Raw genomic sequence first — 16,438 nt, 5'->3', positions numbered from 1 at the left:
AAATTAAAGTGGAAAAACACACTACAGGCTGATCCAACTTTGATGTAATGTCCTTAAAACAAGTCAAAATGAGGCTCAGTATTGTGTGTGGCCTCCACGTGCCTGTATGACCTCCCTACAACGCCTGGGCATGCTCCTGATGAGGTGGCGGATGGTCTCCTGAGGGATCTCCTCCCAGACCTGGACTAAAGCATCCGCAAATTCCTGGACAGTCTGTGGTGCAACGTGGCGTTGATGGATGGAGCGAGACATGATGTCCCAGATGTGCTCAATCGGATTCAGGTCTGGGAAACGGGCGGGCCAGTCCATAGCTTCAATGCCTTCATCTTGCAGGAACTGCTGACACACTCCAGCCACATGAGGTCTAGCACTGTCCTGCATTAGGAGGAACCCAGGGCCAACCGCACCAGCATATGGTCTCACAAGGGGTCTGAGAATCTCATCTCGGTACCTAATGGCAGTCAGGCTACCTCTGGCGAGCACATGGAGGGCTGTGCGGCCCTCCAAAGAAATGCCACCCCACACCATTACTGACCCACTGTCAAACCGGTCATGCTGAAGGATGTTGCAGGCAGCAGATCTCTCTCCACGGCATCTCCAGACTCTGTCACATCTGTCACATGTGCTCAGTGTGAACCTGCTTTCATCTGTGAAGAAGAAACATCAGCCAGAAAGCAGAAAGGTACTGAGAAGTGGTCTGTGGTCCCCACCCGCAGAACTACTCCTTTATTGAGTGTGTCTTGCTAATTACCAATAATTTCCACCTGTTGTCTGTTCCATTTGCACAACAGCTGTGAAATTGATTGTCAATCAGTGTTGCTTCCTACACAGAAGTTTGATTTACTTGGAGTTATATTGTGTATGAAATAAAATTTGATATGTTGTTATGTTGGACATACTTCTTTCTATAATAATGGACAAAAAAATGGACAGGTTCAGGCTTCAAAGGGGGCAGGTTTACCTTATTTTTTTAGCTATGTTCCATACATTTGTTTACCCAATGCTAACTCTGGAGTGTAAGCTTCTACTACTTGTTAGCAAGCTACATTAGCCTTGTGGCTCCAGAGCACTTTGTGGCATTTTTATTGTAGCAGTTTATATAACACTGTTACTCAGTCTAACCAATATCTAAATACCGACAAGTGGTTGGTTAGTGTAGTGGGTAACACTTCTGCCTTCTATGCTGTCAACTGGGGTTCAATCCCCATCGGAGTAAACATCCTATACTATACCAATAAGAGCCCTTGGACAAGACTCCTAATGCTACCTTCACCCACCTGTGTAAAATGACTGAACTGTAAGTCGCTCTGGATAAAGTGTCTACCAAATAATACTTATCACTGTTGTCGGAAGAAAACCTTGCATCTCCAAAATGGTAACTTTACAGGAGAAGGAAAAATATACTTTAGCTTTAGCGGAACCAGACACCTTTCCAAGTCATTTTGAGTCATTTCTTTTGGTCCGTTCATCATGAAATTTACACACAATGTGAAGGACAGAAGGTATTTTCAAATGATGCCAAAAACTGAAATTAAAATATGATGTGGATGGGTATCTTAGTTACATAATGTAACCAGATTTCTGAAATAAAAGCTTGGAACAGTTCCAGTTTGCTGGTCAACGTTTAAACGCTCAGATGCAAGATCCCTACTCAAAATGGTTCTGAAGGCAGCGCTGCCTTCGCGGTACAATATGAATGTGATTGGTTAAGCAGAGCAAGTTGGAATGAAAGATATGCTGTAAGGTTTGTCAGATACAAAGATCAGGCATAACATTATGACCACCTCCTTGTTTCTGCGTTCATTGTCCATTTTATCAGCTCCACTTACTTTATAGGTGCACTTTGTAGTTCTACAGTTACAGACTGTAGTTACAGACTGTTGATACTTTGTTAGGCCCCTTATACCCTGTTCTTCAGTGGTCAGGACCCCCATGGACCCTCACAGAGCAGGTACTATTTGGGTGGTGGGTCAATCTCAGCACTGCAGTAATACTGATGTGGTGATGGTGTGTTAGTGTGTGTTGTGCTGGTATGAGTGGATCAGACACAGCAGTGCTGCTGGAGCTTTTAAACACTGTGTCCACTCACTGTCCACTCTATTAGACACTCCTATCTTGTCGGTCCACCTTGTAGATCTACAGTCAGAGACGACAGCTCATCTGCTGCTGCACAGTCTGTGTTGGTCATCCTCTAGTCCTTCGTCAGTGGTCACGACGCTGTTGGCTGGATATTTTTGGTTGGTGGGCTGATAAGTTTACATTATGAAAGTTTTTAAAAGCAGTCATCCAGTTCATCCCTGGAAAAATATTTTCACACCGGCAACAGGAAACCTGCAATCAGCAGCGTGAGTTGTTGATAAAGTAAAAGCTTCTATACAAACACAGATGCCCACATGCACACAGAGACCTCTAGGCTGAAACATAAAGGCAACTGTGGGCCAAAATAAATACATTTGCACTGATATTAACATATTTAACAACAGAACACAGTCACGTTTAGCTGCATGCTCAGGCTTTTCTATTCCGAGCCTCCGAACAGACGTGGTCTGTAACGGAGACCGGAAATGTTTTTCACAGCGCACACAGCACACGCTCACTTCCTGCATGGACTTCATCTCACACTGCTACAGCATCCGGTCAGCACAGAACCGCTGGAGAGAGATCACAAGTACAACACGGGTAGACAAAATATGTGTGTTTATTACAGTCATGTCATCATTTTCTATTGTTCGAGGAGAAAACATTCTTGTGGAATGTTACTAAACTAAATCATCTAGTTGGAACTAAATATTATGAGATGTGATTAGATGTAATTTACTCATGATTCATGGTATCCAAACACTCAGGATCTCACAGTTTTCGGTCAGCACAGAACCGCTGGAGAGAGACAACAACAGGGCAGGTACTATTTGGGTGGTGGATCATTCTCAGCACTGCAGTAACACTGACTTGGTGGTGATGTGTTAGTGTGTGTTGTGCTGGTCTGAGTGGATCAGACACACCGGTGCTGCTGCAGTTTTTAAACACCTAAATGTCACTGCTGGACTGAGAATAGTCCACCAATCAAAAATATCCAGCCCACGGCGTGCGTCCTGTGGGCAGCACCCTGTGACCACTGATGAAGGACTACCAGCACAGACTGTGCAGCAGCAGATGAGCTGTCGACTCTGACTTTACATCTACAAGGTGGACCGACAAGATAGGAGTGTCTAATAGAGTGGACAGTGAGTGGACACAGTGTTTAAAAACTCCAGCAGCACTGCTGTGTCTGATCCACTCATATCAGCACAACACACACTAACACACCACCACCACGTCAGTATTATTGCAGTGCTGAGAATGATCCACCACCCAAACAGTGGTCTATAACAAAGACAGGAAGTGTTTTGTCCTGTATGGACATGCTACAGCATCCGGTCAGCACAGAACTGCTGGAGAGAGACCACAACTGCAACACATGTAGACAAAATGTGTGTTTATTAAAGTGGTAATTTATACTTTCCTGTGGAAACTGAACATTACAAGCTGTGAACGCATGTACACATTTACTCATGACTGCCAAACACGGTATCCGAAAAGTCAGGATCTCAGTTTTCCTTAGTCCATAGTAATCTCGTAGTCTTTGAAGACGGCTTTCAACTTCTCCACTGTGACAGCATGATCGGCCTTCCCGTAGCCCTGGAAATGAAAGCAGATTTTAGGAATGAAAAGTCTGGAACCTAAACAGCTTCTTCGCTTCAGTCCAAGAAATCCACACCTGGTTCACTGAGCTAAAGCCTGGAGAACTCCAATGAATTACGAACAAACAGAGATCATTTGTTTTTGAATTAGGGAAAAGCTCAGTTACCGTCGATTCTCCAAACACTCGCAGTTTCTTCTCCGTGCTGTTGTGCTCTATCTTGCCTCCGCCAAGGCAACTACTCTCCAGCCCTAGAGCCTCCATAGCAGGGTTCACTTTTTCAAAGATATGGTCTAAAATAGGAGAGATGAGCTCATGAGATGATTAAACAGCCCCAACACCATACATTCAAGGAGGGTTTCCACAGATATTCCAAGATTTTTGCATAATTCAATTGCTCATTCATTTTGGGATGGTGGTAAATGGTACAGAACAATGGGATTGGGTCATTCTACAGAAACGTCCACTTATCTATCTCTCCATAGGAGTCAATGGAGTTACCGATCCTCACTGGCGTTACACATAATAAAGGAAACACCAGAGACATTTTTAATGAAAGATTTTTACAAAACGGCTGCTACAGCACATCAAACCCCATGCTGTCAATCATGGAAAATCCACTACAATATGGAATTTAATCCATTTATATTCTATTTTTCACAATGACCTCAGAATAAAGTCGGTCACACCAGTGACGTCAGCTAAAAGCTTCATATGAGATCATGAGCTGAATGAGAAAATCTCTGAGAACTGAAAGACACAGTGGACTCACCACATGCTTTTCTTCATAAGGATCCTCAGAAACCAGGTAAAAGGAAGTTGAGTGACATCATCAGTGTGACTTTTATTTCAAAATAAGATCATTTTTGTTACGCGGTAACACCAGTGACACGACTCCTGGGGACACTTTCATTCTATATTTTATATTTACTTGGCTTTTATTTTCTTTATGTCATGTACATCAAATTTTCCACAGTCATGTATAGATTATTGTAGTTAAAATTGCACAAAAACATGTTTTTTACCTCAAAATACAGCCTCAGCCTTCATACACCACTGTAAGCACAAGCTCTTCTGTGGTGCTTGGAGTTCTAGATAACTGATTTAAGAACCAATATTGCTAAACTGAGGCTCAAGAAGGTGGAATTGTTACAATAACTTAAGTTTTATTTAAAAATATAAATAAATTCCAAACCTTACCTGTTTTTTTCTAATGTAATCTATCTGTAAACGCTATGGGGACACAAATGGACGTTTCCATAGAACGACTCAGTCAGGAGTTGGTTCATATCGTCGCTGACCAATAAAAACCATGTATCTCCATTTTTGTCCATTTTTATTTTTCTGCATCATTCTAACCCAATAGCTGTCTTTCATGATTTGTGAAAATGTCATGGTGATCAGACCAATAGAAATACTTCAAAATCACTTGGAGTGAAGCCTCTTTGCATTGACTTGCATTGAAAGGTGAGAGAGTTTTTGCCTTCTCCTGTGAAGTTACGATTTTGGAGATACTTTGGAGTTTTTCTTTGGACAGGGACGACGTACAAGTCGGCATTTTCAGAAACACCTCAGCTTGACAAGGCATTGATGTTACTGACTGACATTAATGGATCTGTCAGGCTTGAAACAGCTGAAATTGGCTGAAGTCTCCAGCTATAGAGCTCAATTCATCAGCCCTGCTGCGTCCACACCGACAGTAGCTTTAGCCGTTACGATAAAAATAAGCGGTTTGCCCAAAAAGGTTCAGACCAAACAGCAGCCAAACGGGCTCAGCCACAGATATTCGACAGCACAGCTCACACGCCTGCCGTCCGCCGGTTTGTCGCGGTTAAAAATAGAGCCGCTGGGTCAGAACCAGGCGAAGGAGGCGAGGCTGGTCAAAGTAAGCCGAGGCGGAGCGACTCAAAGCGGCGTAGCTCTCCGGCCTGGCAAGCGGACTTACTGTGGTACTCGGCACTCTTCGTGCCCCTCACTATGTCTTTATGATCCGTCCCACCTTTAACTTTAATCCTCACTAAAATGTATTTAAACTTTCCCTCAGGATCGATCTCAACGTCTGGGACTTTACTCAGGCTGTCGGCCATGTCTTCTCCTCTTGCTGCTGCTGCAGCTATTTCAGTCAGCTCCTCCCGCTTAAAGCGGCAACCAGGGGCGTGCGATACTGGCGGTACTGTAAACACAGGGCCGGTATCGCCGATACCGATACTGATACCGATATTGATACCGATACCTTTAACTAATAAAAGCAGTCTATGTACTTTCATGTAGGAGAGAGTGTCATGACTTATGAGGTGAATCTGTCATCAGTAAGTTAAATCTGAATACATTTTCATGACCACTAAGTGATTCTGTGAAAGGTTAAGTAGTTTTTTTGTGTATCTGTACTTTAATGAAGTATTTCCATTTTGCTCCACTACATTATGCGAAATCTGTCATTCCCGGGCACAGCAGTCACTTTGTTTAGAGCTTGTTTTGACCTGTTGGTCATACCGACCCAGTGCAGCACACGGTTCAACGTCAGAGCAGCAGCGTAAAATTTTGGGAGAGTCTGTACAACATAAACGATGAACTCACCTAACTTTGTGTAAATAGAGCACAATATAGAAATATGTCCACATATGCAGTCGTGACTGACGCGGCTTTTTTCTGAATTTATACAAACACCATTTGATTTTATAGTAAATTAGTTTGGGCTGGTTTATGTTTATGAACAGAGACCTACAGATCAATATAGTAAAGGAGCTCATTTGTGATCCTGAGTTTAAAGCCAGTTTTTATTCAACTTAAACTTGGAACTAAGTTGTAAATAAATCTGAAACTGAAACTTTGCTTGTGTGTAAAAAGTGATTTCAGAGCCACTCGGTTCTTCCTGATGGAAACTGTTTACCTTCAGTGTTTTGTGCTTATGATCATTTTAATAGACGTCCATCCATCCATCCATTATCTTCCGCTTCTCCGGGTTAATAGACGTCAGCGTCACTAATTAATGACGTTCTATTAAAAGACTGGTTTACCAAGAGAGACACTAGAGGACTTTCACCTGAAATGAGTTCATGAAGCGAGTCTTGTTATAAAATGATAACAGGACATCAGAGCCATAATTACTCTTTTAGTACTTTTACTTTATACTTAAGTACATTTGAAGGCAAATGCTTTAGTACTTTTACTCAAAGTGGAGGACTAAAGGGAGGAATTTCTACTTTTACTGGAGTAATATTTTATCTTGAGTTATTAAAAAAAATGCATGGGGGAACGAGAACCTGATGCTGGATGAGCAAGTGTCTACAAACTTTGGATACTTAATACAATTTCCACTGTAGTCAGTTGAGTCAACATCTGTTGTAAAAAGCACCATACAAAAACGGCGCTGAGTTATACAGTACGGTGCGAAAGTCTTAGGCACCCAAGACACATTTTTAAAATCTATTTATTTGTGTAGTTTGTGTTTATTTGCTGAGAAAAGAGTTAATATTGGAATAAATAAAATGTATAGCATATTAATTAATAATTATATATATATGTATATTAGTGATTTTCTGGATGTTTGTGTGTTTTGGTTACTCATTTTCAAGCCTCTCCTCGAGGAAGCCCAGTATTATATGTAGTTAAAAAGCAGCTCCTGGTGATATTGATGATATTAACAAGTCTCTGTGGCGGCTGTGAAGGTGTCAAGGAAAAATATGGACCCATGAAATTCTTGTTACTTTTTATTGTTTTTATGTTTATTTGAATTATGAATATGACTTTATTCTAATGTATATTGTGATAAACTCACTGCTGAGGTCAATTGGTAAAAAAATTGCTTAGATGCCTAAAACTTTTGCACAGTACTGTATATATTTTGTTTGTGCCACAAGCCAATCCATTCTCTGAAATCCACAAAAAGACATTTCAATAAAGACTAGCTTGAAAAGCTCTGAGTCATGAAGGGTCATTCCTCAATTTTCTGGTATTATGAAGAAACTTATTTGGTGAGGAATAAAGGATTATTTAAAGGTGTGGTTAAGACATATTAAAGCTCCATGTTGTTATCTGAGGGGAAATGACACGAACAGATTAAACTTAGTCATGCTGAACTGCTGAACTATGCTATTTATGTGAGTAAGGCTGTCTCCCTCTCTTTCTCTTGCCTTTCCACTCCTTCCCCTGTTTCCTTTCCAAACTTTCCCCCAGAGAAATGGAATAGTGGACTTTCCCATTCCGGAAGCTAATCAGCACCTGATAGACTCCTAGACATGATATTGTTCGTGCCATATTAACAGCTCAAATGAAACCCCCCCCCCCTTTCCTGGAAAAAGTGGCATTTTCAATCTGCCCCTAGTAACTATGAGTAAATATAGGCTGCAGAAAACTGTTTCTAAGAAGACAGTAAATATGAACCTGTTCAACTTGTCTTGCAAATCAATAACTGATCTAAATACCCTGCCCTGCCGTCAGTATTATATCAGTTTCAGCACCTCAGGCCTAAGCTTAGTTTACCTGGAAGTGATTTACTATGGTTGGCAGCATCTGGGCAAATGCAGCCCATAGCCCAATTCGTCTTGAAAAACATTTGCTTAAAGATACGTGTTAGATGCACATCGAAATGGACGTGTGTGACCCACAGTTTCTGTTATTCTTTATTGTGAAAAGGTGAATTAAGAATTTTTTTTCTGACTCAGAGGAAGCTGGTGTGGCTCTGTGCAAACACTCTGAACCAAAGGTCAGTTAAAAAAAAACAACCCCCCCCAAAAATACTCACGTTCTGCCATTCAGAGTGGGGCAAAACTGATGATGAAGCAAATGGAAAAGCATGACAACCTTCACCTGAGGACCTTTATTCTTACACTACCCCTTTTCCCTAAGCCAAACTCACACACACACACACACACACACTCACACTCACACATACTCACACACACACACACACACACACACACACACCCACACACACACACACACACACACACACACACACACACACACACACACACACACACACCCACACACGCACACACGCACACACGCACACACGCACACACACACACATTATTTAAGCTGAGTGACCTCCTGGGTCGCAGGAGGAGCTGGAGCCTATTCCAGCAGTCACTGGGCAGAAGGCAGGAAACAGGTCGCCAGTCCATCACAGGGCAGATATACAGACACGGGGCACCTAGGGGCAATTAAGCATCTCCAAATAACCTGACTGCATATCTTTGGACTGCGGGAGGAAACTAGTGAGAACATGCAGACTCCACACAGAAAGGACCCTGGTCACCGGGTGGGGAATCGAACCCAGGCTCTTCCTGCTGTGAGGCGACAGCGCTGCCTCCTTTTTGTGTGTCAATTTGTTAATAGATGTCAACTTCATAGTCACATGTCAACTGTAGCTTTTTCTTAAGACTCATTCTAAAGGAGTTGAAATGTGGGCCCAGTGGTGGTGTAGTGATGTCTGGATTAATGGGTATGCAGTCATATTTAAAAGTTTGGGTGCTCCTGGTCAAATACACATTTTGTAGATTTTTTTTTTAAACTGAAAATAAGTTCAAGCTCTTCTCTGCAGGAACAAACTAAAACATGAAATTTTCTTTCTTTGTGTGCTGAGTTGACCTTAATGGAAAACCTAAAATATAAACTGTGCCATAACCTTTGCACAGGCCACATTTGTTGCTTTTTCATACAGTTAATAAACAGTAATTATGCATTAAAATGTGTACACTGTAAAAAGTGTCTCATCAGATCTACTTAAAAAACTACTTAATGTGGTAACAAGTAAATTAACTAGCACTTTACTTGCTTTTACTGGGGGCAGTTGTAGGCTGGTGGTTAGGGAACCAACCCTGTGACTAGAAGGTCATCAGTTCGATCCCCAGAGCTGACAGTACATGACTGAAGTGCCCTTGAGCAAGACACCTAACCCCACAACTGGGTGGTTAGGGCTGTCCACCACTCCAGGCAAGTGTGCTCCCTGCCCCCTAGTGTGTGTGTTTATGCATGTATGTGGGTGTTTCACTGCAAGATGGGTTAAATATGGAGGTCTAATGGTTCTGAATTCAATTCAGTTTTATTCAGTCTAAATATATACTTTGAGTAAACAATCCTTTTTAAATCAGAGTATTTTGAGTTGAATCTCAATTACTTGTTACATTTTTTAAGCACATATGACGAGACACTTTTTACAGTGTGGCTTCTCTCTAGAGCACGTCTTTACTTGTTTCCTCTTAGAAAATCAACAAAAACATCATTCGTCTGGGGTGCCCAAACCTTTGCCTATGCCTGTACTGTGCCTTCCAACACTATGATTACCATTATCTGTTTCCTTTAATCTAATATTAATTCTTACCTTAGATGTTAGCTAACTATAGCTGTTGGAGCTGGATGTTGCTTGTTATCCAAAACTAATCATCCACATCAGTACCTGGTGTTAGATGATTTGTTCTAAATACCTGAGGAGTTCTGAATACCTTGCTAATGCCCTTGTGCCAGAATTCAATCAAATCCTCACAGGAATGTTTTAAGATCTAGAGTAAAGCCTTCCCAGAAGAGTAGAGGCTGTTACTGCAGGAGGACAAACCCCTTATTAATAGCCTTCATTTGAGAATAAACGTTGGCAGAGCAGGTGTCTACAGGCGTCTACAGCTTGGACTTAGATCTGTAAAACTGTAAGGTTATTGAAGTTATGGCTGATAGAATGGATTATTAATCAATAAATGACCTACAAATGTATATTCTTTTGCTTTATGATAGTTTTGAATATGTCTTACAAATTTCTTTGCCTCTCCATCTTCACCGTAATTGCGTTGAACAGTGTTACTTAAGCACAGCAGTGGTTACAGCCCACTGATCCATATGTTAAAATTAAGAATATTCCTATTTAGCAGACCCTCTAGCTAACTCTGAAAGTAGGGGGACACAAATCGGACAGTGAGAACTCCACCTATAAATAAGGGGAGAATATAAAGTCACTTTACAGTCATGTTATTTGACGTGCTTGACTTGCTTGACGTGCTTGATGTGCTTGATGTGCTTGACGTGCTTGATGTGCTTGACGTGCCACATTACATGTAGAAATCCCAAAGGGGGTCCCTCCAGTAGCAGCAGTACCTGTACTCCACTAATAGCACTGATATCCTGCTATTCTCCTCAGCATGTAACACACCTTCAGAACAAAGCTTCCTGTCTTAAAGCTGCAGCCAGAGAACAACACAGTGGTTGGCCTGTTTATGAACAAAGCTCAATGTCAGTGACGTTGAAATCAGTGAATGTCAGTGAAATCATGTTTAATTCTCTGAATGGAATTTTCCTTTCAAAGGGAAAGTATTTCCAAAAGTATTCAGTCGTCTGCCTTCACACGCATATAAACTTGAGTGAGATCCCATTCTTAATCCATAGGGTTTAATATGTTGGCCACCCTTTGCAGCTACAACAGCTTCAACTCTTCTGGGAAGGCTTTCCATAAGGATTAGGAGTGTGTTCATGGGAATTTTTGACCGTTCTTCCAGAAGCATATTTGTGAGGTCAGACACTGATGTTGGACGAGAAGGCCTGGCTCTCAGTCTCCGCTCTGATTCATCCTAAAGGTGTTCTATTGGGTTGAGGTCAGGACTCTGTGCAGGCCAGTCAAGTTCTTCCACACCAAACTTGCTCTGGTGCGCAGTCAGGTTGGAACAGGAAGGGGCCGTTCCCAAAATCTCTTGATGCTGAAGCATTAAGGAGTTCCTTTCACTGTAACTAAGGGGCCGAGCACAACTCCTGAAAAACAACCCCACACCAGAATCCCCACTATACGCCTCAGCATCCACTGACCCCGCGCTGTTATTTTACATGAGCTGCTGTCATTCCCAATTGTTTCCAGTTTGTTATAATCCCACTGACAGTTGACTGTGGAATGCTTAGTAGTGAGGAAATTTCACAACTGGACTTGTTGCACAGGTGGCATCCGATCATGGTCTAAAACTTTTCTTGTGACTATATATATATATATATATATATATATATATATATATATATATATATATATATATATATATTTTTTTTTTATGTTGCACGCTTGTAGCATACGTTGGCATATTTTCCGCGCTGGAAGAAGCCAAAGTCTGTTGCCACGGTGATGCTACACCCCCGCCCCTCCCCCTGCATTGAGAACGTCGCAGCAGAACCACGCGCTGAGCCAGGCTACTAGCTATCCAATCGCCGAAACATGGCAGCGTCAGGGAAATGTAAAGCCAAACGAAAATATGAAGATGAACACAAAACCTTCTTACCAGAGTGGGAGGATTTGTATTTTTTATTGAACAGAAAGGGAAGCTGTTCTGTTTGATATGCCAAACATCGTTATCCAATTTTAAAGCTTACAATCTTCAGCGCCACTTTACCTCACTGCACGCCAACGTGGTTTAAAACTCATCTTAAAAAGGGAGAACTAACACATTTCCAGTCTGTGTCAAATGCAAGTGCCCAAGCAGCGAAGGTCCTAAAAGGGAGAACTGCACACTATGCAACACTTCTTGAAAGTCTGCAACAGAGCTTTTTTTTTTATATTTATTTGTCTAAATATAACCTGTGGCTCCTAGAAGTAATGAGCATTTTGTTCTGGCTCTTGGTGTCTGAAAGGTTGGCCACCCCTGGACTAATCAGTGCTCCCTTTAATTCAATCAAGTGTGCTGTTGGTGGAATTAAATAAATCTCTGTGTGTAACGTTGGGGAGCAAGGAGGTGGACGCATATGCTGAGATAAGCGACTTTGATTGAGGGCAAATCCAGGGTCGTGTTTATGACAGTCCAGGTTCATATAACCAACACTGAGAGATCAATAGGCAGACATAAAGAAATACACAAACCAAAACACCTCCAACAGGACATACAAACAATACAAATAAGCATATAAAGCAAACAAAGACTAGCAAGACAAACAAAGACCAACACAGACCAGGGCAAACACGGGGCTTATAAAATACAGGGATAACGAGGGACAGGCGGAAAACAGGTGGCAACGATCAGGGGCTGAGTCATGAAACAAGGGGGCTGAACTAAGAAGCACATGGATGAAAAAAGTAAAAAAGCACATGGACAGGACAGGGAGGGGCCAATCGTGACACTGTGATGGCTGGAGTGAAATTCTACACGTGTTACAACTTTTGAAGAATCTAGCTGAAGTATATTTCCATTCATATTTAATGTTTTAAAGTTTGCCTGAATGATCAGGATCACTTAAACGGTCAGCCATGACTTCCTGATCCACTGTGGAATATATATGAGATGAAACACAGGCTAAATTCCCTGAGTTGTCCATCAGAGTGAGAAAGACCAGAGAAAACAGCAACGATGTACACCAAAAGGTTGTTGAGCTGCACAAATCATGAAATGACTACAAGAAAATAGCTAAACAGTTAAAACCGTTTATTTCCACTACCAGGTCAATAGTGAAGAAGATTAAAATGACTGGAGGTGTTAAGAATCTGCCAGGAAGAGGAGATTTTCCTTACTGACCCCAGGAAAAGGGTAGATCGCGTAGACAAAGAATCTCCAAGGGTCACAGATGGGGATTTGCAGACATTAGTTAGGTCTTGGGGTCAGAATGTCTCTCAAACTAGAATCAAACACCACCTATTTAACCACAGGTGGTTTTGGGGGGTTGCCAGAAGAAAAGCTCTGCTGTCAAGAACAAACAAACTCAAGCTCCTACAGTTTGACAAATGTTACTGGAACTTTCAGTGGGACCGAGTTACGTGATCAGATTAGACCAAACAGAAGTCTTTGGCAACAAACAGCAGAGGTGAGTTTGACATGGACACAGATAGCCATGCAGAAAAGCACCCCATCCCCATTGTGAAGTACAGTGGTGGGTCTGTGATACTCTGTAGCTGCTTTTCTTCCAAAGACCCTCAACAATTTATTTGGACACATGGTATCAAAGACACAATCAAGTACTAGCAGAAATAAAGTCAGAACCTCACTGTCTCAGCCAGGAAGCTTAAACAGGGCCATAGTGTGGATCTTCCAACAGGACAATGATCCAAAACTCGCCTCAGAATCAACACAAAAATGGTTTGATTTTTTTGCCATGGCTGCTTGGCACGGTGGCACGGTGGCGCGGTGGGTAGCGCTGTCGCCTCACAGTGAAGAGGGCCTGGGTTCGATGCCCTGTCTGGGTGATCAGGGTCCTCTCTGTGTGGAGTTTGCATGTTCTCCCCGTGTCTGTGTGGGTTTCCTCCGGGTTCTTCGGTTTCCTCCCACAGTCCAAAGACATGCAGTCAGGTCGATTGGACATAGTAAATTACCCCTGGGTGTGAGTGTCTGTCTGTCTGTCTGCCCTGCGATGGACTGGCGACCTGTCCAGGGTGTATCCTGCCTTCCGCCCGAAGACTGCTGGGATAGGCTCCAGCACCCCCCCCGTGACCTAATTTTCGTTTAATGTAACTCAATGGAGTTTTTTCCAAGTAATTTTGGATCACTTGTTTTGGTCCATTCAGCATGAAATTTACAAACAATGTAAGGGACAAGAGGCTTTTTCAACTTATACCAAAAACTGAAAAATGACAAAAATGGACATAATGACAGCAGCGGTTATTATATATAATTATTGTATATAAATCCTAATACAGCTGCATCAGCTTACTTATGCTTTCTTATGTCTATATTTCTGAAAATGCATAGAAAAACACAGATATTCTTACTTAACATTCATTTTTAATTATTTCTGTGTGAAATAGGACGAGGAATTCCGTCTGCCAGTTCGACGCTCCCGAGCTGGCGCCGATACAGTGGTCAATAGTAGTGTGTCACATCCTAGACTGGCTCCATCTCCCCTAGAGACCGTTTAGTTTACAGCTTGACAGGAAACTGGTGTCAGGCAGTGTCAGCAGGCAGAACTGCAAAAAATGCATTCACAAGTGGTGCAGAAAATCAGGGATGTGGCAATTCTGGGAGTCCTGGACTTTTTTTATAGAGTTGTTCATTTTTATTTTTAGAGTAATTCATTACACGTGAATGACAATATCCTGGAGATATTTTCTTTAAGATTGTGTACTTTCTTTTTACTGTAAGTATGATGAGTGCTGTATTAAATATGATTTGTGTCTGTATTGTGTCTATATGTATTATATGATATATTCTATATATGATTATAAAATAACATAAAAAATATTGAATTCCCAAAAACTAATTTATGAAATAGTCTATCAATTATGGTATTAATTCAGTTTGCAAAACTGGAGTTGGTTAAAATGGTTAAAAGCTACAGAGAAAGTTTTCCTAACAACCACCGACCCCAAAACTGCCCCCATCAGATAAACAGGACTTACAGCTTTCATCTTTCAGAGAGAGGAGAAAATCAGGCTGCTTCAGATCTGAAAACATCCACAGGTGTTTCTGTCCATCCTTCCACTGTGAGAAGACCACTCAGCGCTGTGGGTCTGAAAGGATGTGTAGCCGTTTAAGAAGAAACTCACTGAGAAAAGAAAATAGCCAAAAAAGGAAATTTGAGAATCAAACAAAGCTGCTGGTATTTTTACAACAGTGAACTGACCTCTCCAGAGTCCTGACCTCAACATGTTTCTTTGATTACTTGAAAATGCAAAAAATACAACCAACTACTAAAACCGAACTTAGAGGTATGAATGGATGAATGAATCCAAAGAATGGATGAATCCAATGAATGAATCCAAAGAATGGATGCTTAATATTTTGGCCCAATCCCATTTCTTCTTTTTACTGCTTGTTTTTGAGTGTCACCTTAACTCCTTGGAACTGAGTTGCAAGGGGTAGTAGTAGAAATCTTGCCCTACAAAATTATTTCATTAACAGCTACTAGCGCTGCTCTGTAGGAGACCCTACCCGTCTGCCCTGACAGCAGAGGAGGATAAAGTTCAGCTCCTCACTGCTGGGATTTAGTTACATTTAGGGCATCATCTGTCTTCAAAGAGGGGGGCATTTATTTATTATCACCCACCACTAATTCTTCAGTGATATGAAGCTGAAGTCAGATATTCACCAGATTCTTGTTCAAATTTTCCCGTTCCGCCTTAAATGGTGCAGCAGTTACATTCTCGTGCTTCAGGCGTTAGAACTGCTGGACTATTTAAGGTGGAACTGGAAAGTTAGTTAGCTAGCTACCGAGACATTAGCATGCTATTAGTGATTTTTTATGCTTGTTGTGAAGAAAAACGACCAAAATACACAGAAACAACATTAAACTAAGATAAAACAGTGATTATTGCAATTTTTTAATGGAGAAAATTCTCATATTTGTGGATTTCTCTGGTCTCTTGTGCTCCATCTTGCCTGTTTTTCTTTTCTTTCTCATATCTCTCTGTTTGGAGTCTCTGAAAAACCTCTGTCTGGAGGGTCATGTAGCTCCAACACGTCACCCCACCCCTCTATCTCAACAAGAATTGGGATACCCTACCCCTAGATGTGAATGTGCAAAACAGAGGGCTAAGGGCTCAGTGGTAGGGGCGAGGCGTGAAATGGGACTGGGGCTTAGTTTATAAGGTTCTATATAATTTCCTTGAAATATGTTTTCTGTCCTTTCTTGACTGGAACTAAAATAATTCAATGAAACTGAATGAAACTCTCTCCCTTCAGACAATGAAACAGCACAATTTATTATGACCAGGCATTTACTGATAACCACTATCATTAAAAAACGTTTACTGTGTGGGCTTTTATGGACCATTGTGGGTTTATCTAACCGCAGCTGCAGAGGCAAACAGTTCCCTGGTAGCTGTTGTTAACATATGTGACTGTAAAACCATCCGGAAGCCGTTTTGCCCTTTGC

General features: G+C 41.6%; 1 protein-coding gene across 1 annotated transcript; it reads right to left on the bottom strand.

Annotated features, from left to right (window-relative positions):
• Positions 1 to 3,460: 3,460 nt before the first annotated feature.
• On the bottom strand, positions 3,461 to 5,801 carry si:dkey-51e6.1 (uncharacterized protein LOC558617 homolog). The gene is made up of 3 exons (XM_017722439.2): positions 5,625 to 5,801; positions 3,848 to 3,972; positions 3,461 to 3,678 (listed from the first exon to the last, which is right to left on the bottom strand). The coding sequence occupies exons 1-3, from the start codon at positions 5,764 to 5,766 to the stop codon at positions 3,598 to 3,600; spliced, it is 348 nt and encodes a 115-aa protein (XP_017577928.1). The 5' UTR covers positions 5,767 to 5,801; the 3' UTR covers positions 3,461 to 3,597.
• Positions 5,802 to 16,438: the final 10,637 nt, after the last annotated feature.

This window comes from Pygocentrus nattereri, chromosome 4, assembly GCF_015220715.1.
Source record: "Pygocentrus nattereri isolate fPygNat1 chromosome 4, fPygNat1.pri, whole genome shotgun sequence".
Classification (NCBI taxonomy): Eukaryota; Metazoa; Chordata; class Actinopteri; order Characiformes; family Serrasalmidae; genus Pygocentrus; species Pygocentrus nattereri.
The sequence above is the reverse complement of the archived record's forward strand: the minus strand, read 5'-3'. Positions and strand labels throughout refer to the sequence as shown.